The 25946-nt window shown below is 40.4% G+C and overlaps 1 protein-coding gene across 1 annotated transcript in view; it reads right to left on the reverse strand.

The window, feature by feature from the left end:
* Positions 1-1536: 1536 nt before the first annotated feature.
* Fshr (follicle stimulating hormone receptor) overlaps positions 1537-25946 on the reverse strand; it is a 166781-nt gene continuing 142371 nt past the window's right edge. The window contains exons 5-10 of the mRNA XM_027934325.3: positions 25122-25193; positions 23561-23638; positions 19859-19927; positions 19674-19748; positions 7147-7332; positions 1537-2770 (exon numbers count right to left, since the gene is read on the reverse strand). Coding sequence (XP_027790126.2) covers positions 1537-2770; positions 7147-7332; positions 19674-19748; positions 19859-19927; positions 23561-23638; positions 25122-25193 — 1714 coding nt within the window. The remainder of the gene's footprint in view (positions 2771-7146; positions 7333-19673; positions 19749-19858; positions 19928-23560; positions 23639-25121; positions 25194-25946) is intronic.

A 25946-nucleotide genomic window follows, 5' to 3' on the forward strand; every position in this document is an offset into this window, starting at 1 on the left:
CGATACTGAGAGAGGAGACTCCGAGCTTTATGGGCTAGCCAAGGCACAGTGCTTGGTAAAATTTATGGTGGATATTTATGATTCAATTATTCAGATGGGGTCATTTATGAGAATAGATGTGGGTAGTATGGTTATTTATCAGGCGCTATATGCTGTAATGGAATGAGTTCTAGACTGAGGGTCATGATAGCTGGTTATTAGTCCAGGCACTGGTCTGCGAGGAGAGAATGAACTAACACATACCAAACCAGTTCCAGAACTACTAGGTAGGATGTAACCATTTTCTTATCCACTCATCATCATGGACCCAAAAGTTAGTTAGATACACACACACACACACACACACACAGTCACACAAAGAACCTGAGCTTGAAGAGGTCGAGTCCTGCCTTATTATGGAGTCTGAATAAAACCTCAGCTCTGTCTGATTCCAAAGCTGATGATAATGTTCTTAACATTATAATTCATATGCATATCAAATATTAGGTATATCTTCTGTTGGGGCTCAACTAGAAAAGAAGAATCAGTCATATATATGTATGTATGCATATATACATAGGTGGTAAATATTTGTTACAGAGAATTGGCTTGTGTAGTTGGGGGCTGGATGAGCAATCTGTAAGAATGTTATATTCACAGCTCATGCCGGTGCTTAAGTCCTCATGGCAGGCAGTCATAAAAGACAGATCACGAACATGCTAGAGGCCACAGCATAAGGTGCAACCTCATGAAGACAAACTGGGTCCTGTTTCCATTCGGATTGCCTCCGAGCTTGGCAATGAAAGAATCCTGAAGAAGTCAGGCCCTTTGTCATGGACCTAAACCCACATGCAGGGCCCGGGAGTCCAACAAGAAGGATCCAGGGGAAAGTGGAGCAATTATAAACCCAGCTGCTGCTTCAGAGTAATGAGCTGAGTCAGCATCAGCAACAAAATATATTGAATTGCAAAATGACTGTTTCTTTCTTCTGACTTCCCATTATCTCAAAGAATTTCCTTGTGACCCACCCTAACTGGAAATACATGAGAAAGAGAATTCTGGGAAATGCAGTTCAGTCTATCCAAGTTGATCTATTACGAAGCCATCATGGGTACTTAATGAACATTTTTTGAATGAATGAATGAATTCTGTGGTGCATCCCTCCGAAGTTCTGTGGGAGTCACAACACCTAATCCTGTCTCTACCTCTTACAAGCCAAACAGTCATGAGTTCTTTGAGTCCTGATTGCCTTATTTGTAAAACTCAAAGAATAATCCCTGTCCTGCCAGTTGAGATAATCTGAACAAACCACATTGAACATTATAAAGCATAAGACAAATGTTATGTAGTGTTGTATTTTAATTTTTATTATTAATAATTCAGTTTCCTAATGTGTCACATGAAATTAGTAGTTCCTGACCCATTTACCTTACAGGTAGCTAGGAATTCAATTAGATGAAACATGTAGAAATGCTGATAGCTATTCCTTGGCCTCCTTGGTCTTCAAAGGAAAATGTAATTGTCATGCATCAGGGAGATACATTTTCACATTGGCTTTTACTTCTGGGCTAAATGGCTTAGAGGGACAAGAGTGTAACTGGAGCCATTGGCGACTCTCGGAGCTGAAGAGCAGTGGCCATTCCTTGGATGGCAGTTGTGGGCAGTGGAGGAGGTTTCTGTCCTGTAAATTTGGGCTTGCATTTCATAACAGCCAAACTTGCTCAGTAGAATAAAGAAATCCCTTCGAAAATTCTTAGTAAAGATGGCATAAAGGAAAGGGTTGGCACATGAGTTGATGGGGTAGAACAAGACCAGGAGGATCTTTGCCTTGGACACAGTGATGAGGGGTACCTTGAGGGAGGCCGAAATGGCAAAGAAAGAAATGGGCGCCATGCAGAGGAAGTCGGTGAAGATGAGTGTGGCCATGCGCTTGGCAATCTTGGTATCGCTAGAGGAGGACACAATGTTAGGATTCCTCACTGTGAGGTAGATGTGGGTGTAGCAGCCACAGATGACCACAAAGGCTAGAACATTGAGCACAAGGAGGGACATGACATACAGCTGTGACAAAGGGCTGTCAATATCCATGGGCAGGCAGATGCTTACCTTCATATAACTGCTGATGCCAAAGATGGGAAAGAGGGCAGCTACAAAAGCAAAGATCCAGCCCATCGCCATGACACTGGTAGCATGGCGGAGCTGCACCTTGCAGTCCAGTTGCATAGCATGGGTAATAGTATGCCACCTTTCCAGGGTGATGGCTGTCAGAGTATAGACTGATAGCTCACTGGCAAAGACAGTGAAGAAGCCAGCAGCATCACAGCCTGCTCCAGTTTGCCAGTCAATGGCATAGTTGTGGTATTGGCTCTTGGTGTGGATATCAACTGATGCTATGAGCAGCAAGTAGATTCCAATGCAGAGATCGGCAAAGGCCAGATTGCACATAAGGAACCGGGGCACTGTGAGTTTGTATTGGCTGGTAGTCAGGATCACCAGCACTATGATGTTCCCAGTGATGGCCAGGATGCTAATAAACCATATCAAGACTCTGAGGATGTTGTACCCCATTATATCTTCACATGGGTTGAATGCATCTGGCTTAGGGGAGCAGGTCACATCAACCACTTCATTGCATAAGTCATAGTCAAATTCACCATACATCATGTCAAATCCTCTGCCATAATTGGACTCATCATCTTCTGTCAAAGAGACTCTCTGACCCCTAGCCTGAGTCATATCATCAACTTCTTGTCTTAAAATAGATTTGTTGCAAATTGGATGAAGCTCAGAGCTAGAAATAAAAAAAAGGAATAGAATCAACATCCTGGATCCAAAATGGTAAATATATCACCATCTTTGCACAGGGTAGAAATAATGGGTTTTCTTTTTGAGATAGTTTTTCCTTCTAACATTTGTCTGCCCTTGAGGCTGAGCTCATGGGTTAATGCTGCTTACTGTAAATGAACAGAACAACTTGTATATATATATTTTCCTAGAGTTGGATGGCCCACGGGGGAAACCATCTGGCCACAACCTGAATGTGGGGAGGAAGGCGCCTGGGACTAGCTAAACCTTGCTGTTAAGTGCAAATAATTTACAGACTTGGTATCATCTCTACCCTTTTCCTTCTTTGATCTCTATTCAGCTATATATTAATATGCCAGAGGAGGACATACTCTTATTACTCTACTCTATATTCCAATCACTGGAAGACCAGGTTGCTCTCTAACACAAATGAGAACTTGTTTGCTTGTTTTATATACACAAATTAGAGAATCAGAATCTGTAGTTAGTTCTCAGTCAGCCCCATCCCTTAGCTCATTGGTACTCAGGCTACTGGTAGGCTAGATAATTTGTCTGAAATGTTACCAGGATCCTGTTCTTTATTATCTCTCTCCCCAGGGACCACAAGAAGTTTCAGGCTTGTGTTTGTCCTTCAAGGTAAGCCTGGTTCTCTCATGTTAAATTGTTCCCTAGTGGATATCCAACAGAGCAAAAGAAGGTTGCAAAGGGGCCTGGTTGATTTCAAGATTATAACATTTCACAGGGAAGCTGGCATTTCTTGGGCTCAATATTCTGCCTTGATTTTCCCCTCAAACCCAAACATACAAGAGTTCTTGTCAACAGGACAAAGGCACTTACACAAGGCTTTGAAAAAAGTCCAGATGATAAATATTCAACCCATGAATATATCAGTATATGCATAAATACTCTACCAATTCTCTGCATGTAGTACTTCTGTTTTGAAGCAAAGGTTTAAAGGATGAATATGGTTCATGTTGGAAGTATTTTTTAATGGAAAAAAAATTACACATGTCTGTCCCTTCTTCTCTTTCCTGGTTGGGGGATGTTTACAGCAATGTTAAATAATGCATTTTCTCAAAAGCGAACATAAGTTCAGCTAGGATATGAGTATTAAGACCCTTCAAAAAGCCCTCAATGAGCAGGAGACAGGTGACTGGAAAAGTAGAGGAGACACAGACTCCGTTTGCTTCTACAGGAGCAATGCTTGCTAAGTGCCTGACACACACAGACTGCGCCTCCCCGCCTCAGCCCCATGAGAAGGGGCTTTAATAGGGAGAAAAATCTCTCTCCTCTCCTCTCTCACCTCTGGGAAGTGAATTGAATCATCAGGAAGTCATTATCTCTTGGCCCAAGGGATTCTTTTTTTTGTTGTTGTTTTTGGCTGAAGAAAGTGCCATCTTTTAGTTTATAAAACAGTTAGGGTTTCTCAAATCAGTCACAGGTTGCACTAAGCAGGCTAAACATGTAACACATAGGTAGCTAAAACTGAACCACAGTTCAGAAAATCTTTTGGTTCAGCCAGAAATCTTATAAGAAAGTGAATCAAACTCTGAGATGAGCCCAGAGGGGACAAGAGGGCCATTCTGTGGTTCTTACTCTAACTCCTAAATCTTGTTCCTGATTAGCTACAGCCCAATTCTAGGAACAGAAAGTAAGTAACCTGTAGCTTATTGTAATTTGGTTCATTGGAATGAGATCTGACTTAACTATCTAGAGACAGCTAGCTCTAGGGGCTCACAGTTGGCTTGTGTGAAGATTCCTACTGTTGCCGCTGCAACCAACATATTCTAGATATCAATACTTCCTGTTCCTGAAATGGAAGTGACTCACTGACATGAGGTAGGGAGTAAGGTAAACTATGTGTGTTTCTGAGATCAGAAACAAACTTGGAAGCTGAGGGAAATATAGTCTTGCCTGTGCAATACCTTGGTAAACCCTAAGCATGGCAAAGAGCTGGAAATTCATCTCTGGGTCAGTTTGGCATTTGTGAACTGCAGTCAGTCAATGAACAGATGCTTAGAGGGTAGCATAGCCAGTGTTCCAGAGCCTCAGTTTTGGAGACAGAAAGAGTAGAGGGTTTGGATATAAGTTTGGTTGGTGATAATAATTTAATCAAGTGATTTAATATCTCTGAGCCTCAATTTCTGCCTCTTTGAGAAGCAAACAATATTAATAATGATATTACCTTTGTAATATGAAATGAGCTAAGTGTGATTGTATTATGGCACCTGGCTGTGAATACTCAGCCGATGTCAACATTATGAAGACAGATGATGGTGGTTACTTATTGAGTTCTCGTTGGGGTCTCAGCCCTGTGCAGGTACTTAGAAGGATATGCCACAGTACATCAATTTAAAATCTAATTGTGAATAATTGGAATAAATTCACAAAGAACTGAAGAATAAAATAAAAACAAAATGATACAAGCTGAATATAGAACTATGATAAGAAAATATCTGGTTCAATGACAAATAAGGGGTGTGGTGGATCCACCTAGAGTCCAGGAGGACCAGCAGCCAAACCTCACAGTAACAGGGGCCTCCTGTTTACACCGTGGGCATTATTTCCAAATGAGGATCAGGAGAACAATCTTATCTTACAACTGTAAACTTGAATCTCATTACCAATCATACCTCCTATGGTATATAATGAAACGACACTAATTCATGAATAAACCCCAGGATTCTCTTTTGAAAAGCATTATTATTTTATATCAGGTTTGTGCGTGTGGACTTGTTAAAAGTAAAAACCAAACCCCACATTTTGGTATGTTGTAGAAGAAATGTGGGCCTCCCCTGGCTGTACCTTGACAGGCTCTGATGTTAAGTTCTACTAGGGACCTAGAGGATAAGGACCAGCTGGTCTGGAGGGATCAGAGAAGGCTTCCTGTCATGAGACAGTGTAAGGCAGAATGGAGAATTCTGGTTGGGAGAGCCCTGAGGCTATGTCTACACAACCAGGAGGTGGCAAGACCGGAGAAATCTGAGTAGCATGGTAAGATGATAGGTTTACTGTAGCATGTGGGCTCAGGGCCAGGCAGCAGGCCATGAGCAGCTCTTACAGTGATCTTGACATCCTTTGAGTTTCCTCCTGAGAGGTATCCAGTTGCAGGGTCTTGGCAGCAAATTGGAATCATTTTTTGGCCTGACTAGGATAATTCCTGTCTGGAAAATAAAAGAGACAAACCTTTTGCCCAAACCCAGGCTCTTAAGAATTCTAGTTGTCAGGAAGAAATGCTCTGGCTTTTTGAGCTAATCTGTGAGGACTGCCTGATTCTGGAGAGTTTCCAGAACTAATTCTGAAAAGCAGCCCTGTTTTTCTGCAAATCTTTCAAGTGGGTCTGAGTGCTCCTAAGTTACTTTGAAATATTCTGGGGTATGGACTGCTGTGTTGCTTTTTGTTTTGTTTTGCTTTTGAGCAGGGGGTATTTCCACATTTGCAGCTCAATATATGTTGAAGCTTGAATTATTGAGGAGTCTGTTAAACAGTGAGATAATATCCCAGGGCAGCTGTCTTAGTTCTGGGCTACTGTACCAAGAATAGTGAAAAGGCATCATTTGATTGAGTACAACTACAGGGTGTGAGTTTTATCAGTGAGCTGGGGAGAGGATGAGAGCTTTGAGAACTGATATTCAGTGAGTTCTTACCTCCAATGGGTCCTTTAAATGTCTGAAATGTGTGTAATCTCCAAAGTCACTGCTCTGCTCTCTCCAGATCCTGTCTATGGTTACCTCAATTTTTTAACCAGTAACCTACTGGGTCTTGCCTGTGTTTAGGTTATCCTCTTTAAATTGCACTTCCTGAAGCTGCTCTTCCTTGAAAGCCACAGTGAAGAGATGTCTCCATTTTTGTCCTCTCTGTGAGTTGCTAAGATCTGTAGGTGGGTTGGAGAGGCTCAGAGTGGTCGGAGTGTGTTACAGATGTGCACATTAGTCTCTGGTATGGCATTTTTGCTTCTCACCTCCAAAGCTGATTTTGATGTTAGCAGGATGGGACATTATGGGGTACAGAGTTTGGGACTTGAAAGGTAAATACATATTGGTACAAAGAGAAAGAATATTAAGCATCTATTATGAATCAGGTGCTATGCTTGATGTTTTTCATATTTAATATTTGGTAGATGCTCTGTTATGTGGCTGACCCTCTCTTATGAGCCCATTTTCAAAGAAATTATGAGTCCAGCCCTCCCTAACCCTCCATGAAACTGAATCTTTCATCCGGAACATGCCTCGGGACTTTAGTCAGGGAGCTCTCTGTGTGCATGGATTCTCTTCATGTCACAGACAGGTAGAAGGTATGGACTGCATTCTACTCTCGGGAAATGCCCAAGCCAGGCTCCAGGGATGGACACAGAAGACTCACATTTGCCGTCTCCAGTTTGCAAAGGCACAGCAGTGGCTGGGGTAGGTGAGGCTGGCCTCCACAAGGGCAACAAACTTTTCCAGACTGGGAAGCTTTTTTAAGTTGTAAGCGGACCTGGCCCTCAGCTTCTTAAGATTTTCTAAGCCATAGCTAGGCAGAGAGTGGATCCTTGTTCTCGAAATATCTCTACAAGAAGAAAAGGTAAATATAACATGATTACTATGGGCCTAAGTATTTCTGCTCTCAGCAGGCTAAATAGCAGACATTCTAGTGTAGTGATATTCTTACGTGGATGAGAAGGAAGTTTATCATACCTACCTTGGTCAGATCAATATGTGGCTAACAGGTTATCTGGTTTGGATAGGATCTCTGATCCTGGTGGGAGGAGTTAGATAACAGGTCGCCCTGCCTCCTGGATGCACTTGCTTCCTGGCTGATTTGGGGCTCAACTCTTGCTGGTGAGTAGAATTAGTCACCTTCTCCTCTGTCATCTGTCTGTTTGTGTCCAGGGATTTACACAGGTCTGAGAGATTGAGGCCATTCCCCTCCCCCATAAAACTAGCTATAAAAATCTTTCCAGTGAACCATGATGAAATCTGTGGCTAAATTTTAGAAAAAGGTGAGAAGAGAACATACCTAATGGGAAGAGGAGTCTGGAGGGCAGAAGTGGCAGATAGAGAGGTAGTTAAGAGTTTGGCCTCCATGGCAGGCTTGCCTACCTATCCTATGCCTGTTAGATTTGTGACTTTGGTCAAGTTATCTCACTTCTCCATGTTTCAAATGTAAAATGAAGGGGTAGAAGTCATATTTACTTCAGAGGCTGTTGTGGAAATTAAATGAATTAATGAATATAAGGAACTTCCAAAGATAGTACTTAATGATTGACAACTATTATTAGTAAACATCTCACACAGGGAGATTGGGGTGAAAGATGGGAGAAGGGAGAGAGGGGAGGAATGAATGATTTATTTATAAATGAATGTTTAGGGAGAGGAGGACAGAGGCAGTTGTATGGTGAATCAGCAGAGGTCTAAGGGGAGCCAACACAAATGCACAGTTCATCTGGGTCCCAGTCCCTGCAGGGATCTGAGTTCCATTCTTTTTGGCAGCAACACCATTGATGCGGGTACTTTTCTGGCAGCACCAAAGGCAGCTGCAACCCTCAAAACTAAGACCAGGTGTTGAAAATGAGAATATTTAAATGGTACCACCTTGGACCTGTTGGGGCCAGGATTTGGCTAAGAGTGGGTGCTTCTGATGGGGGTGGTAGCAGGTGAGTTCATTTAAGCACCCTTAGATATACTTGAGGAAAAAGAATCTTTTAATATTGGCTTTCCCTGTAAGTCAAAGCTGTAGGCACTCAGGGCAAATGAACCTTGGGGGTGTGAATATATATCTTCTATTCCATATGTTCTCACAGTCTGGTGAAAATTACATTCTTCAAACCTTTTTTTTTTTCCCACTGTCATTCTCTTGCTAAAAAGTTGATCATGGCTTCTTACTGTCCACCCAAATCCTCTTTAACTGTTGCTTTCCTTGTCTGGAATCTAGAGGGCAGAAGTGTCAGTTAGAGTAAGTTTGGAGAAATGACAATTTTAAAGAACAGATAGAAGAGATGTGAAAAAAAATCAGAAAGAAGTCAAAGGAGATGTCAGAAAAAAATCCAGAGGAATGTGATGCCAAGAATGAGTATCTCAGAAAGAAGGGGTGTTTTACCTCATTTAACCAAACTTACACTGGTATTCCATACATCATATCATTAAATTCCTCATCTCAGAATCCAATCAAGTTGCTCCCCAGCCCCTAGAGGAACAAGGCTCGCTATGGCCAACTCTGGCTTCTAATCTTGATTTCTCAATTATACTGCAGAGGTGAAACACCCCTTCTTTCTGATATACTCATTCTTGGCATCACATTCTTCTGGATTTTTTTCTGACATCTCCTTTGACTTCTTTCTGATTTTTTTCATATCTCTTCTAGCTGTTCTTTAAAATTGGCATTTCTCCAAACTTGGGTTGTACATAATTTTTCCAGGTTTTCATACCTATTTCCTGTGTTTCAGATACCAAGCATATGCTGATGGTTTCTAAATATATATCTCAGTTCAGGTCCTATTCCTAAATACCATGCCAGATCATTAGTTGTCGACTGGGCCCCACCATTGATGACTTATGCAGGCATCAAAACTGAACCTATCTTTCTTATAAATGTTTCCTTGTTTTGTTTTCCCATCTCAGCAAATGACTCCCACATTATTTCCCCATTGTTCATAACAGAAGACTTGGAGTCATCCTTGATTACCACTTTCTTCCTCACAGTCTCTTATCCTCTCAAGTCTTCTTTTAAAAGTTTCAAATCAGTCTATTTCCTTCCTTCTCTGTTACTTTAGTGAAGGTCACCATAATCTCTGCATAGATAAATGTAATAGTCTCATAACTTTTCTTCTTATGACCATCTATTTCTTTTTCCAGTGCCATCTTTAAACTATAGGTTGGGTGGTGTTTTAATGATGCCAATCAGATTGTGACTTCATGATGAAAATCCTTCAATGATTCCCCCATTGCTCTCAGGACAAAGGACAAATCACTAGATATGGTGTGCAGGTCCTTTGCCTGGTTTCTCTTGCATTCATTCCATGTCCTTATTATGTTCTGTTCTGTATTGAAGGAGGGATAACTCTTGCCAGTTCCACTTCACAGGTACCACTTTGTTAATCAGCTTCTTCAGTTGGGTTTAGCAAATGGCACTGGTGGGAGGTTGGAGTATGGGAAAGGGAATTTCTCATCCCTCCTCTGTCTTACACTTCAGCTGAATCTTGCTGTGGCCTTAGCTCTCATTGGACAGATCTGCCAAAATCCAGCTTCTGTAAGTGCTTGGGCTTTAGTAAGACCACTTGTTACTTGCTTCTAGAGACCTCCAGTTAGAAGTGGTTATCTGACATTGCTAATCTCTGGACAACTGATCCCCTGTTTGATACTCAGGCAGATTTATGTTTTAAGAATTTATAATGGCCTTCATTAGTACCTATAAATATTACACTTATTGCCTTCCTTGTTGGATGTCAATTAGATAAAATTTGTTCATACTAATTAAAATCTTCCATGTACTTACTGATTTTTTTACTTGTTCCGTCAGTAGTGGAGAAGTACATTAAAATCTCCAACTATGATTTAACCAACTATGGTATACTTTTAGTTAATTTTTCTCTATATATTCTTAATAGCATGCTTTTAGGCCCATAAAATTTAGAATTTTTATAGCTTCCTGGTGATTTTCTTCATATCTACTAATATTTATCTCCTGAATCTTTGGAAGTTTTCTGTTATTTTCTAGTGCCTCCCTGACCTCCAATGGTTAGGAATACCCATGGTACCTTTGCTTCTTCTCCAGTACCTGTGCTTCTTTTCTTTATTTTTTTTTTCACTTACTGTTTAGGTAAGCTCATACAGTGTTATGAGCTAAATACCATTTCTATGGTAGAATTTTTTAGTTCTAGTTTACTTCTTTCCCTTGAATTCCAGACTCTTCTATTCAACCACCTCATTATATGGACACCTTCACTTAGACACCTATGAGGCAGGTCAAGTTTTGGATACAAGAAATTGAACTATTGCTCTTCTCCAAAACCCTTTTCCACCTGCAGCAGGATGGAGCTTGTTCCAACCAGTTGTTCATGCAACAAATTTGAAGTCATCCTTGATTCATCTATTTTTTTCACACCCCATAACCAAACTCTTAGCAAAACTTTGTGGCTTTAGATACCAAATATATATAGATTCTAACTCCTCATTGCTAATCACAGGGAAATGCTTCTAGTGTTCCAAGGTATCTTTTCTAGTTTCCTTCTATGTATTATAGCTTTCAATCTGGGGTCCCTGCAAATAAGAGTCTGTTCCATGAAATCTTGTGGTGAGTGTGATGAATCTACATTCTCAGCTGTTCTGTTCTGATCTATACTTCCCATTGTTCCAGAGTTTCCCAACTTTCTTCTTTGTTGTAGGAGGTCTTTCTGGTTTCTCATTTCAGGCAGTCCCTCTTCTGGCCAGTTCTACTATCAGAATTCATCACTTTCTTCTCTGTGACCAAGTTCACACTTCATCTGGCCTTTGGGTTCTTCTTTTTTCTCAAGTGTGAAAAGAGCACAGACTGAGATCCAGCTCCCTGTTTTGTCTACAACAGTTCAAGGATCTCCTCGAGGAATGAGATCAAAGAATTTTAAAAAGTCCTTCAGGAACACTTTAAACCAAGGCAATAACTACCTGTCATGAACATTTTTATTTTTAAAAAGCAAGCAATACAAAACAGAAGACTATTTTCTCTTAATTATGCTTTTCCCTAGAGTTTAGAATATATGAAAAAATAATAGTATTTGAAGATTTCCAGAGAGAAACAAATTTTCATATGGAATACCATCCTATTATTTAACATACTCTGTGATGGATTATAGATGACTGGAAATTCTTCAGCACTATTTCCACGGAGGATCTGTTTGCCCTCCCCTTGAATCTGGGCTGAATGGTGATGTCTCTGGAAAGCAGAATATGAAGGAAGTGTTGCGATTTGAATTCTAGGTCTAGACTTTAAGAGCACTGACAGCTTCTATATGGATCTTGTAGAGTCTGAGTTTCCATGAAAGAACTCTGAATACTTTGAGGCTGCTGTGTTGGTAAAAACCTCAGCCATGTGGAGAGGCTCTGGAGGATAAGATGGCATGTAGACAGAGAGACCCAAGACTTCTCACTGCATTGTGTGCACAAACACTCCATTGAGCAGATATGCCAGGCAAGTGAGTGAAGGGGACAACTTGAAAGAGGATCCCCCACACCCAGCCACCTGATCTGACATCCCATGCATCAGTGACAGGCCATCCATATTCCTAACATGAAATTGGAGCAAAATAGAATGAAAGTTTTCAGCAACTAAGTTTTAATGCAACAAAAGAGAACCAAAGAAGATTCCAGTGAGATTTCTCTGTGACTTCATCTCCATCATTTCTTTAACAGTTATAGAGGTATTTTTTTCTTGACAACCATGAAGAGTGCAAAGGCATTATATTCTGTATACTTTTTGCTTTTCTCACCACATACTCTTTTGCTTTGTGTCCTAGCTATTTGTATTTGCATTTTCTCTCTCTTTGAGGGTTGAAGACTCTAGCATTCTTAGCAATTTGCACCCAGAAAATTGTTGCTTTATTTGATTATATGTTTTGGAGTGCCATTGGAGAAGAACTGGAAAGGGAATAGATCCATTGCCCCAGTCAACCATGATGTCCTCTGACCTCCAGCAGTTTAAAAGAAACTTGTATCTGTGTTACCTTTTCTATTATTTCAAATTGTTTGACTTTTCATGTGTTTGTTTCCTCAGGCAGATTTCCTATGCCCCAAGAGCAGAGATTATTAAGACACTTTGGGGTTCTACATCATTTCTGGTACAGGGAAGGACTCATGAAATCTACCATTTTCTGATAATCAGAGATGCTTCAGCTCTGTGATAAAAAAGACAGGTTGAAGCAAGTCTTATAAGAGAGCTGATTCTGAAGGGAGAGAGGCACAAAGTATAATGAGAAAAAAATCAGGATTTAAAATGAGCTCACTGAAATGATGCTTCTGCAGTAGACATTATATGTGACTAAGAATATCAAAGTTACCAAATGAGGGAGTAGCCTTGGGCAGAGTTCACAAGGAGATAGTCATGCATTTGGAAATAAGCAGAATGATGTGTTGGGTGGAATAACTTGAATGCAATCCAATGTTAGATTGGGAAGCCCCCTTGGAAACTTGTTCCATGTTCTGGACCTAGTTATTTTGTATTCCTCTTTATCACAGATACAAAATATGTTGTACCATTGCTCTTTGTACAAGATAGCTTTGCAGCTGTGAGACTAAGTAAGGCTTCTTGTCAGTATATTGGGATCCAGGTTTGATGGTGGATGATGATGAAGGGAATGGTTGATAGGAGAGAGATACAAGGTCACTTAAAATTCAGTAAAGCAAATTCTTTAGCAGAAGTGGTTCCTGAATGACAAGGAAAGAAGTGTTTACTTAAAGCTTACCATATATACTTGCCTGAAGGACTAAACATATAATCTGTTAAGATTTCCAAATTCTAGATTGGCCAAAAGATTATTCCTCTTGTATTTCCATGGATTAAGAAAAATCCATAGTAATTCATATCAACAGGAACCAAGATAAGTTGATCTTGTTCAGTGTTGAGATTTAACTACACTACTATTCCCATTTTTGTTCTCCTCTCCTCTCCTCCACTCCCCTCTCCTTCTCTCTCTCTCTCTCTCTCTCTTGTCTATGGCTATGATCCTTCTGCAGGTCCTGGAAATATTTTGTTTGATTTTATAACTCCTTTAAATAATACTCTCTGTTCTTATAATGCAAATATCCCTGGAAGTGTAATTTTAAAAAAGATGTTATTATTCATTCACATCTTTATGAAAGTAGGTCATTATAACTTTGATTGTTAATTTTAGGTGTCAATTTGGAATTAAGGGATACCCAGATAGTGGTTAAAACATTATTTCTTGTTGTCTCTGAGGATGTTTCTAGAAGAAAAACAGAAGAGATTGACGCTTGAATCAGTGAATTATAAGGAGGATCTGTCCTCAGTGTGGGTAGCACCATCCAGTCAGCTGGGGTCCTGGATAGAACAAAAAGGGAAAAGGCAAATTCTCTTGCTCTTTCTCCTAGAACTGGGACATACTTCTCTTGGACTTCAAAATTTTGGGGTCTTGAGCCTGTGGACTCAGAAACTTATACCAGCAACTCCCTGAGTTCTCAGACCTTTAGCTTTGGACTGAGAATTATACCAGCAGCTTCCCTAACTCTGAGGCCTTTGAAATTGGATGAACTCACACTACTAGCTGCCAAGGTCCTGTGGTTTGCAGATGGTCTATCATGGGACTTTTTAGCCTCCATATTAATTTGAGCCAATGGCCCTAGTAAATTCCTTCTTGTATATCTCCATCTATCTTTATCCTATTGGTTCTATCTTTTTGAAAAACTCTGACAAATATAGTGACTATTGGATACATCTGGGCTTGGATAGAGGTGTAGAGCACAAATCATGGCACAATGTTGAGTATTTAGAAGTTATTTTGGGCAACCATATTTTGAGAAATAAAGAGAATCATGGGATGGAATTTGGTCTCTGAGTCTTGAAAGTCAGTCAGAAGATTTTAAAATTTATATGAGCTGAAGAATGACTTATTGCGATCTGTATTTTTGTAAGATTAGTTTTAAAAGCCTTGAGACTTGGGCTGGGGTTGTGGCTCAGTAGTATAATGCTTGTCTGGCATGTGTAGGGCCCTGGGTTTGATTCTCAGCACCACATATAAATAAATAAAGATCTGTTGACAACTAAAAATATATACATATTAAAAAAAAACACATGTCCTTGAGACTGACATAGAGTAGGTGCTCAATAAATACTTGTTAAATGAACTGGAAGAGAAAGAATTGAAAGTAGAAAAAGGATGAGTGGCTATTACAGAAATGCAGGTCTAGGATGATAGACTCTCTTCTTCCCATAGTGTAACTCCATCTGTTAAAAGTCATTGCATCACGTGATGAAACTGATGTATTGGGTATCTGCTTTGAGTTACTATAGCCTCTGAAAATTCCTGCAGTGCTTATTGTTGTGGGTGATAATGCTTATACCACCACCAGATATATTAGGTCAGGCACTGTTTTGTTTCAAAGTCTCTTACATCTTGCCTGGTGCCAGACACATAGATGTCTAAATGTTCACCGTGTCAGGCTCCATGTCTTCAGTGAGCAGTTGAGAATATTTACTTGATTTCTCTCTTTATTCTTGGAGCTAGTGGGTGGACAAGGGGGAAGGGACAGTTGTGGGCTAGTGTTTTTAATCCTCCTCTTGGAAGCTGGTTGGGTCTAATGACAGTGACCTTTCTTTGTAAAGTATCGCTCCAGTTAACATTTCAACACATGCTGTATTCTGGAAGTGAGTGGTTTTGAGAATTTAAATCCTGAAAAATACCAATGGAGACACCACGGGCTGATAGTTGGCTCTGAAGAGATTTAGTAATCCTAAATGGTTTCAACATTGTTAGGCTTCTTGGTGTGGAGTTAGAGTGGCAAGGAAGGCAGCAGTTGATAATGACAGAGTTAGGAGAGGCAGGAGTTAAATAGCGCTCTGTGCCCTGTTTAATAAAGTGTGTTATAGCCACTGCCACAAATTTGATTTGAACAATTTCTATTTTTCCCAGCAAAGATGTTATTACAGGTCAATCATTTCCATAAGTGAGAGCATATTTCTGGTGTATGCTACACTGACAGATGGCTAGAAGACCTCTCTTTCATGATCCCAGGCGGGATAAAAAGGCAATTTACTATCTATAGGACTGTGGGTACACTGGTAATGGAAGAGAATCATTCTTATACAAATAACTCAGTGTTTGAATCTGAACTATCAAATGAATCTGAGCTATAGCCAAATCAATTTGATAAACCATCAGAATATGATTGTACTGGCTCCAGCCTGCAAAGGCAATGCATTAAATTTTCCCCACAGGAAACTGTTTCCCAAGGAAACGGCAATTGCTTGATTGCTTAAAAAAAAAAAAAGTTCAGTGAGTTCAAGATATCAGGTGAAAACTTAGATGGCTGCTGATGTTCAAGGTCAAGACTCACGAGAGGGAAATGAGGAGGCTGGGCCTCCCCTCTAAAACTTCCTGGACCTTGTCTGCATGCCCGTGGCTTCTCAGCATTTCTTTCTCTTTACAATAGAACCATTCATTCTTGTGTTCTCAGGTGTTCTTCACTCCCCTAGAAATTTTGCCTTTGGGAAAGGAGCGCTCATCAGTTTGGATGCACTTCCCTGACATCCAGTAGAATCCCATGTATGTGTGTGAGGGAGACAAAGGATGAACCTGTGGGGGGGAAGAAGATTCTTCCTTGTGGAGGAGATATTTTGGAGCCGGGGCAGGGCTTCTTAGCTCTCAACATGGAGAATCTCATCTCTAGAACCAGAGTTCTCTCTGGATCACCAGCATGTGGTTATAGACCTAAGCCCCTAGTACTGACTCTGCTGATCAAAAATTCTTGTGTTGGGATTAACAAACGGAGGTTTCAAAAGCCCTCCAGCTGATTTTGAGGCCCAATCAAATTTAGGACCACTGCTCTAGGCAGCTGAGAGTCACTCACACTAAAGTGGCACTTAGTTGGCTTCTACTCTGGGAATTATCCAAGATCGCCTCCTTCCTGGGGACAACCTAAACCCAATGTCTGTTTACATGAGGGCTTGGCCCCTGCCTTAGTTCAGGACAACTTTGAAGGCTTATCTTAACTCCAGAGCGCCCTTTGGGATCAGCTGAGCCTTCTGTTGTAAATGCAGTATGGTTTAATTTCCCTGATAGCCTGATTTTGCTTCCGTCAGGCTTCCTCCACATGTTCTGAGAATATCTTTCGTTAAATCTCCTGAATTCATATATCTCTACTAAAGTCTTATCTGGGGGGTTAGGATCTGACTTAAAGCACAGACATAGCCCTGGTTCAAGCAGCATCTGTTTGGGGCTGGATAGTCCGCACAAATTCCTAGTCCTACCGGTTCACTTATAGCACCTGAGGTTAGCTGGTCCTCTGCACACCTACACAAGCATCCCTCAGGCTGGGTTTAACTGAGTTGGTGCATCAGGTTGCAGAAGTGGGAAATGAGATAGGCCATTCATCAGACTGCATCCCAGGTCAGCAGGCAGCTTAAAGGGCATTTGGACTAACCTGAAATCTCCAGAAGGAGAAACTTGATGGTAAAGTGATCGACTTGCCCCCAAGGTGAGAAGAATGAAACTAGCAATTATAGGCTGGGCTTCTGGCCAGGATCTTGCACATATATTCTCATGCATTGAGATGAAAAGATGTGAGAAGGCATTATTACTCTAGACCTTTTGAGTTACGAGTGGTATTTTTTAATTCCATTGAATTTTCTATAATTTTAATTCTGGCCATATATGTTTCTATAGTAAAGGGGATAAAACAAAGAGCCTGTAATTAAGGACCCCATAGAACTGTGTCTTGCCTGCATTCACAGGAAGGCTGGCTGGGAGACTTGCATGTTGAGTTTTTCTCTTAAACATTCTGATGAGATACATTGTGTAGTGCCTTAGCCTGGAACCCTGGAAGCCAATTCTGCAAACTTAGGAGATGTTCCTCTGGGCTGACTTGTATTCTTAGGCTGAGAGGCTGGTATAATAATTATCTTTCCCTCTATTTCAGTTCCCCACCAGTTGCAGGGGGCCTTAATGAATAACATTTAGATGCAAATAGATGTATTCACAGAAACATGGTAGGGTGGAAACATATGGGAATGTGAGGCAGAAGAGCTAGTTTCTGAAACGAGCTCTGTTGCTCTGAGCTCTGCAGTGTGATCTTTAAAGGGTCACTTCCTTCCTCTGGGCCTGGATTTCTCAAATGGATAGTGAACCAGTGGGGGATCTTGTCCAATGTAAACATTTTCAGGAGCACACAGTGGGTTAAGGTGCTCTAGATTCAATGTTATTCCTGTCCCAGGTCACATATGGAAACAAACATACTCCATAACTGTTGTATTCTGAACAGTTAGTGGTGCTTATTTAGGAACATCCAAAACTCTTAGGACTTTTTAGCTGAGTGAAATGGATAATCTGCTCCCTAGCCAGAGTATATCAGAAGCACTTTGTCAAAGTCCATTTGTCTCCCAAGCACTCTAAGAACAGGGAACATTAAGCATTATAAGCTTTAAGTACTTTGTATATTTGAACACTTGGACTGGATACCTGGCACTCTCCATTTGTTAGGCCTGTGTACTGCTTTCTATTTCATACTGCATGTCATGATCTGATATATTAAGTTGTATATTTAAATTTTTGTCTGACTCTCCCTCACCCTATGAGAATATTAGCCTTCTGTGAGAAAGAACTTCCTCTTGTTTCCTGCATTAATGTATAGGGTACACATGGTACAAAGGTGGCACTTAAAAATCTATTCAATGAATAAAAAAAACACACATATGGACACACACTGTATATATATAAACATATATATATATATATATATATATTTAAGCTTCAGACAATAATAGAAAATAGATATTACTGTTTTTGCCAGTCTTTAGGAGGGGAAACAGGCTTACAGAGGAAAAGGACCTGGGTTTGATCTGAGGCTGCTGCTCTGTCACTTCTTTAATCATGCAGACACAACCTCCTTTTGCATACATCGCTGTCTCCAGCCAGGCATTCTGGAGTAATCTTTGAACTTGGTCCGAATGATAAATCTATCTTAAAACACACACACACTGCTCTCTTCAAAGGGGCAGAGAGCCATGTATGGGGAATAGCACACTCTTTATCATCAATAATTAACATTTGTGGAGTTTCTGCTCTGCCATGCATGATTTAATTCAAGAGATAGATTCCAATCTGAAGGAGAATATAAGATATTTGGTGAAGACAAAAGTGATGTTGATAGATAGTAGATAGAAGGATAACCAGGCATGGAAGCCCGTGCCAACTACTAAGAGGTACAGTGTGCGCCTCTCAAATGCCTGCATCTAGAAAGCATATTTATTTCTTAGCTCACCATTCCTTCTTGCACCTCATTCCTCCTGGGTGCTATTATTCTTCTTGAAGTACATTCTACAGTCAATCAGTAGTTTTTGCTTAGAGCCCAGGAAAACACATGTTTAAAAAGCCCTTAGGTAATTATGATGCAGGCACATCCTACTTCAATCCATAAAGGCTGCTGAAATTGCAGGAGGAAGTCACTAAAGGCTCAGGTCATCAGAGAGACTTGAAGAAGAGATGGGTCTCAGAAAGATCTTTAATGGAAAGGGCAGCAGGGATAAGAAAAGCAGGAAAAGTCATTTTTGGCAGGAAGAATCAGGAAGAGGATGTGCCAATAGGAGGAGTCATGCTGATGCAGGGCTGAGGGGCACTGAATGCATCCCAAGGGATCTGGAAAGAGGATCCAAAAATAATGTGTGTGTATGTTGATCTCACTGGATTGAATAGTGTGTATCCACAGGTCTCTTAGGTGTGGAGGGTAAGGAAGGAGAATTGTGCTTTTTCTTCTAGGATAGACACATAACAGAGTGGTTAGTTTGTATCACGAGTCAGAACAATTCGGTTTTAAATCCCTGCTATTAAAACTTGCATGACCTTGAGTGAGTTAGTTAATGCCTCTAGGAAATTCAGTTTTTCCTTCTCTAAAATGGCAATAATAGCTCCCACCACAGAGGGTTATTCTAAGGATTAAATGAGAAAATGCCTCTTAACTTCTTATAACACTTGTCTGGCACTTGGTAAGTGCTCATTACATGTTATTATTATTGTTGCCATTTTATTGAAAGCCAGACTGCAGATCAGCCTTAAATTGTCCTTATAAATCTTTGCAGATGACATGAATAAGAATCAACCTTGACTGTTAGTCCTATCTTGGAGCTTTTTTGAGATGGAGAGAGTGAAGTTCTAGCTTCTACAAACCGAGCTCTTCCACGAAGATAAGAAAAGAGGGAAAGTTACTCACAGAATGACTGGTCCAGAGGCTCCCTGGAAAACATCATTAGGCAATTCTTCCAAATTATTGTTATCACTTAGATTCCTGGGGATGGAGTTAAGGAAAGAAGAAGGGAAACAGAAAGCTACATAAATATCACTGTTGTAAGAGCCATTTCCCTCTAAATGGCCTGGAAGAATAGCCAGGCTACTTACAGCTCATCTAGTTGGGTTCCATTGAATGCACAGTTGTGTATTTCTTGAATTCCATTCTTATTCAGCCATCTGAAATAAAAGGCCCATTAAAAAACCAATAATGTCAGATTCAAACAATACAGGGGTTTCATAATTGGAAGCACTGGGGCAAGATCAGACAGCACAGGTTAGTGGCATAAATAAAACACCACCCTTAAAGCTCAGGAATAGGGGCAGGAGGGAGACTGATTTGTCACTGTATAACCTTTTGTAACTTTTAAAGTTTATTTTATGTGTGTATATTATCTATTCAAAGGAATAAGCGAACTTCATGTAGAAAAAAGGAATAAATAAAATTTAATTTCAAAAAGGCACACTTAGGCATAGCAGTCTGGATCCTGTAACTATAAGGTCTTTGCATATGTCTCCCTTGGTGGAGAAGATACTAAGGGATAAAGAGATGAAGATCTTTCTTGTTCTGAAGGACAGAAATCATATAATTATTGAACCAGTGTTTCTAAGACAGAGAAAGAACATTTTGTGCCACCTTTCTCTAAGGCCTTAAGGCTTTCACCCATGCTCACCCATAGCAGCTGCCTGACTGTCATCAAAAAGTGATCTAATTAAGTTGTCATAAAATCTGAACAACTCCTGTGACCCACAGGGACCTGGTTATTGGAGGCTTGTGGGAGTGACTCTGGGTTAGCCAGATAGGAAGAGAAATCAATCATAGAGACTGTGGCTGTGGCAGGGCGAGGTGGTGTGTGTGGGCATGGGGAAGGCTCTGGGGGATGTTGGGGTGGGTGTGGAACAGTTTGCTCACTGTGTGAAGGAGCAGGTTTGCCTGGGCTGAGGAGCCCGGGGACACTATGGGCTAACAGTTCTGCTGTTGGGAAAGGTTGGGGGAAGTCAGCCCAAAGGGCCCCGACCAGCTCTCTTTTTTGTGTGTCAGTTTCTTTTCCCTGAGTGGCTTTACAAATAACACTGTTCGAAAAAACTGACCCAGAGAGGCTCCTGTGTATCAGGACTCAAACTATTTCCTGGGCTATAGCGGGTATCTAGAAAATGCTTAAAATCAATGCAAAACAACTGCACATCTTTCTTCCCCTCCTCTGTAAGTCCAGCTGGCTAAAAAATTCAGAGGAGCAAGGTACATCTTTCAAAACATTAGCAACCAGTTAAAAGGTTCTGTTGACAAAGCTGTGATTGAGCACTGTATCCTGTTCACCATGCCCAGGAGAAGGTCTTTCCCGGGCATCCAGACTCCTGACTTGTCAACCTGGCCCAGAGTAGTCAGTACTGGGGCAGCTGTCCCTAACCCATGGGAGGTACATCCCTAGGGGTTTGGGATGAAACACAAGAGTCAGCAAACTCTTTCTATAAAGAGGTACATAGTACATTTTAGGTTTTATGGGCCAAGAGGCAAGATTAAAGATATCATATATAAATATAAGTTCTTATAAAACAATTTTCACAAATTTTTATTGACCAAATTCAGAATTTAATAGTTTGAGTTCAAATTTTCTTTCTTTTGTAATATAGGTCTACTATTGAAAAGAATAGAATTCTGTTTTTGAGAGATATGATGTTTTGCTTAATTAGGTTCAATGTTAGCATTCCTGATCACACAAAAAATATGATCTTAGCTCATAGGCTAGATTTGGCCTGTGGATAGTAGTTGGTTGATCCTTAATCTATTCCCAGGAGTGTGAAAATCCATATGGGCTCTTCCTGTTTGTCTATAGACAAGATAATTTTTCCTGTTCATATATATCATGCAAATAGCTATTGCTATGATTGAAGCGTAGGCTAATTTAAAATAATTATTGTTTTCAAAGTAGAACTTTTTCTTTATGGATTTATCAATCAATAGATATCATCATGTGGGGAGGGGAATAGTATTTTTTTTTAATTTCAATGATGAAACATTTCACAAAAAACAAATTATGGCCCAAACTCCTTAATTTGGTTTCTGTTAGGCTAAAGTGAACTCCTAACAAAGGGAAGCCAACATTTATACAGCTCACTCCTAGTCTCTTAAGATAGGAGGGTCCTATTTTGAAATCTGTTGGTGACAGTGATGATGATAACTACCTGCACAGCCTAAACCCTCTTGGGTCCTTAGGGACAAGACCATGTACTCTCTCAGCAGAGGCTGCTCATCTTAAAGAGTGAAGGTAAAGGGGGACCTGGTCCATGAAAACTCACTGAGGGAAGGTAAGGGAGATGGACACTGATGGAGGAAGGGAGAAAACACATGAAGGAAGCCTCTCCAGAGGCCAGAGTGTGCTGGGAGCTGTCACATGTGTCATCTCACTGTGTTTCTTCTGAATTAGCCCATTCTTCTGGCCAGCTATAGCTGAAAGAATTCAGCCCCATGAAAGAAATTATGTTTATATCATCTTGAATGTCTCTGGGAGAGAGTACAGAAAAATTAGCTGGGTGCTTTCCCCATGTAGATCCTCTGGTGTGATGGCTTGTGAGGGTGTGGAAAGGCACAAAGGCCTCCACACTATGGACTTTCACTGCTCATTGCCCTGAGTCACAGGCAAGGGTCTGATAATCCTTCATTGCGTGTTTGTTAGAAAGCTTTCTCTGACTTCAGTGCCATTTGCCATGCTTTTCTCCCTATTGGGGGAAAGCACCTCTACGTTAGATAAAACACCCAAACTAAGAACAATTGGAGACTTAAACTGCATTGATTATGAATCTTCTGATTCTATTATCTATAGATTAAGGATCAGCCAAGGTAAGAACTATAGATGTTATCCTCACAAGTGTGCAAGTGTCCTTTAGAGACATGTCTGAAAAGTGTGAGTTCTAAAGGTAAACCATCCCCTCTTGAGAAGTGTGTCCCGAAATTCTGGGGGAATTCACACAGTGTCCATAAGGAGTTAGAGAAGGATAGAAAGGAACTATATGTTTCTTTTGTATCTTTAAGTTAAATATACACAATAAGGTTTATTTAAAAGAAAACAAATTATGAGAAATCGTGTCACAAAAAACCCACTAAAGTTACAAAAGGGAAAGATAAAATATTTTTCTTACAGATATAATTGCAATTACTGGTTCCTTAATGTCATTCTGGGCATCTAACTTTCATGGATCCCATGAATGCTCTGGCAGCCCAAAACAGGCCTGTTTTTTTGGCTATCTTAGAGTATAAGTAAACTACCATGCTAGATATCGGCACAAAAGATTAGAAGGCTGTTCATTAATGATGCAGAGCGCATTTAAAAACTTGCCCAGAAGTCAGAAGGAGTAACTTGAGCTCATTAAAAAACGTGATCATTCCAAGAAAATGAGAAGTCATCTTTTGCTCAGCGTGGGCCTGCTTAATATGGTTAGGAGGGAGTAGCCATATCTCCCCAGTCCGGCCTCCTTCCTGGTCTTTTTCTTTAGGCAACAGAAGCCTTGCCAGGCAATAACTAGCTTTATTGATGCATGAGTTATTCTGTCCTTTGGAACAGATGTTGCATCACAGGAGACCATCATTCAAAGAGCAATTTTAAATACTTGAATCACACCACGGCATCATAAATTATTAACATGACTCCATGTTGTGATTCTGAAATGTAAAGATGAGAGGAAAACACAGAACCAGAGAGAGATTTAAATGGTGAAATGCCAGTTATCCAAACAAAAGCAGAGTATCCCATTATGAGAAAGATCATTAAGTGAAAAATCAAATGTTACTCTGTTGGATTTCTTCCCCTTACTTACAGAATCACACTCTCGAAACTCAGCCCCGTGAAAGAATTTCTTTCAACCATGTGGATGTTTATGTTATCTTGAATGTCTCTGGAAGAGAATACAGAAAAATTAGATACCAGCATTGGCTCCACTTGGGAAACCTTTCCTCGTTTAGTTTACTGGGAAGGATGTGATCTTTAGCTGAGGTAATGTTTTAATATAATTTTTGTTTGGAGGATAATGAGTTCAAAGTTTGGGAAACAAATGGTCTCTAATTTATCTTTCATATGTCAGTTCTTCTTGTAGGTGAAACTGCAGATGTGCAGTGTCTTCTCTCTGAAGGGTTTCTTAGCTAATGTCACTGTGTTCTAACACACTCATTCATAGCCTTGTTTCCACAGTTGATCTCTCTGCTCAAGGTGACAAAGACACTAAAACTGACCTGCCACCTCCTACCAAACTTCTCTGTTCATCTTAGGTAGGTCCTCCAATCTGAATCCCTTTATTACACTTTTTTTTTCTTCTGTTCATTCTCCTTGGTTCCAGAACAATTCTTCTCTTTTCCTGAATTAAAGGGTAGGTAAATCTTATATCTTTCTGTTTGTATTCCTTAACCTGTTGTCAAACTTATATAGTACGTTTGTTCTAACATATAAATATAGAAGTAGCAAACAGCTTGAAACAATTTGAGAAGTTCTAGAAGATTCTTTCTCCACTCCTTACACTGCTTCCTAATTTCTTCCTTTGGAGTCTGTTCATATTCTTCTAATTTTACTATTGCAAATTAAGCTGCCATTATACCTTGATTTCCCCCTCTATTTTTGAAATACAGGTGCTTTAGGAAAAAGCAAACACACCAAGTCACTAATACTTTAGTATGAACTTGTCAGTTTCCTTAAGGATAGGGCAGCACAGGAACTCTGGAGGGAAAAAGAGGGGATGATGGAATACAGAGGGAGTTTCAGGGGACAGAAACAAAGCATCAATTAGTGAAAAAACGAGAGACAGTGATTTTGCTACGAGCTTCTTTTGTGTTGATAACACTTGTTGAGGAGTCTGTTGACTTCCTCTGAAATGAGATTGGCTGGCCTGCAGGTAACACCAAAGACCTTGCGGCTTGGCTTCCGACCTCATTTGGAGGTACACAGACTACATAATACATATTAGCAGCCCAGAAGGCTATTGAGTAAGACCACCACTGAGTAGAGTTGGCTAACTGCTTGCTGTGGTTTGGATCTTGAGTGTCCCCCAAAGGCCAATGTTTTAAAGGCATGGTCCCCAGCTTGGTACTGTTGGGAGGCGGTAGAAACTTTAAGAGATGGGGCATAGTGGGAGGCCTTTGGGTCACTGGGGATGAGCTTCCTTGTCCTCTCTTTTGCTTCTTGGCCATGAGGTGAGAAGTTTTGCTCGACTGTGTCCTCCTGACATGATGTGTTACTACAAGCCCAAAGCAACAGGGCTACCTCATCATGGACTGCAATCTCTAAAACTGTGAGCCAAAATAAGGCTTTTCTCTTCATAAGTTAATCATCTCAGGCATTTGTTATAGTGACAGAAAGGTGACAAAGATACAATTTAGTGAAAAACTTACAGTAAAACCTTTTGGAGAGATTGAATCTTGTGAACAGCTGGCAAGTGCTTAATACCTGTATTTGATATTAACCTAGAGAGAGACAAAATGAGAGGGAAAATGAAACTGCTATTTAAACAGTTGTTAGAGTATGAACTTTCCAAATTCAAAATATCAATTTTGAACTATCAGAAAAATCTGCCAGAAAAGCTCATAATAATCCTAAATTATGCTTCTGTTCTTTATTTTAAGAATCTAATCAGGATGGAGTATACTGTTGATTCCTTAGAGCAAAGAAATTTACACTTTGGTCACAAAGAGCCACAACACATTATTTTTAAAGATTGATAAGTTAACATGATCCCCCAATACATTCCAAGTAGGTAACAAGTTTTTTGTAAATTATTTCCAATTTCCAGCCTTGGCATACTTTTTGAAGCACTGTCCCTTCCCCACTCCCAGTGATTCTTTTGGAAGTAGAACATCAAATTCCATGCCATTTGACCTCATTTGCATGTGACCTAAACCAAGCAAATTTCATTTCCTGGGAATGATTGGAGCTCAGTTAAACCTGAGTCTTCTGCTGCTATCACCCTAAGGGATAGTCCATAAATTTCTAAACCTGACAATTTCAGACCTATCCTGGCTCCTTCCCAGGGCCTAGTTGTCTTGGCTTGGCTTGCTCAGGAAGTAGGGCCTGAGAGCCTGAGATGAAGGCTGGCCTGTTTGTAATATAATTGGTTATATGAGTCAGAGCATCCAGGACAGGAAGTGTGAAACAGGGAAGGAGGAAAGCTAATCAATATCAAGATGAATTATCCAGTTGGCTACCACTACTGGTGATTG

Source organism: Marmota flaviventris, chromosome 14 (genome assembly GCF_047511675.1).
Source record: "Marmota flaviventris isolate mMarFla1 chromosome 14, mMarFla1.hap1, whole genome shotgun sequence".
Classification (NCBI taxonomy): Eukaryota; Metazoa; Chordata; class Mammalia; order Rodentia; family Sciuridae; genus Marmota; species Marmota flaviventris.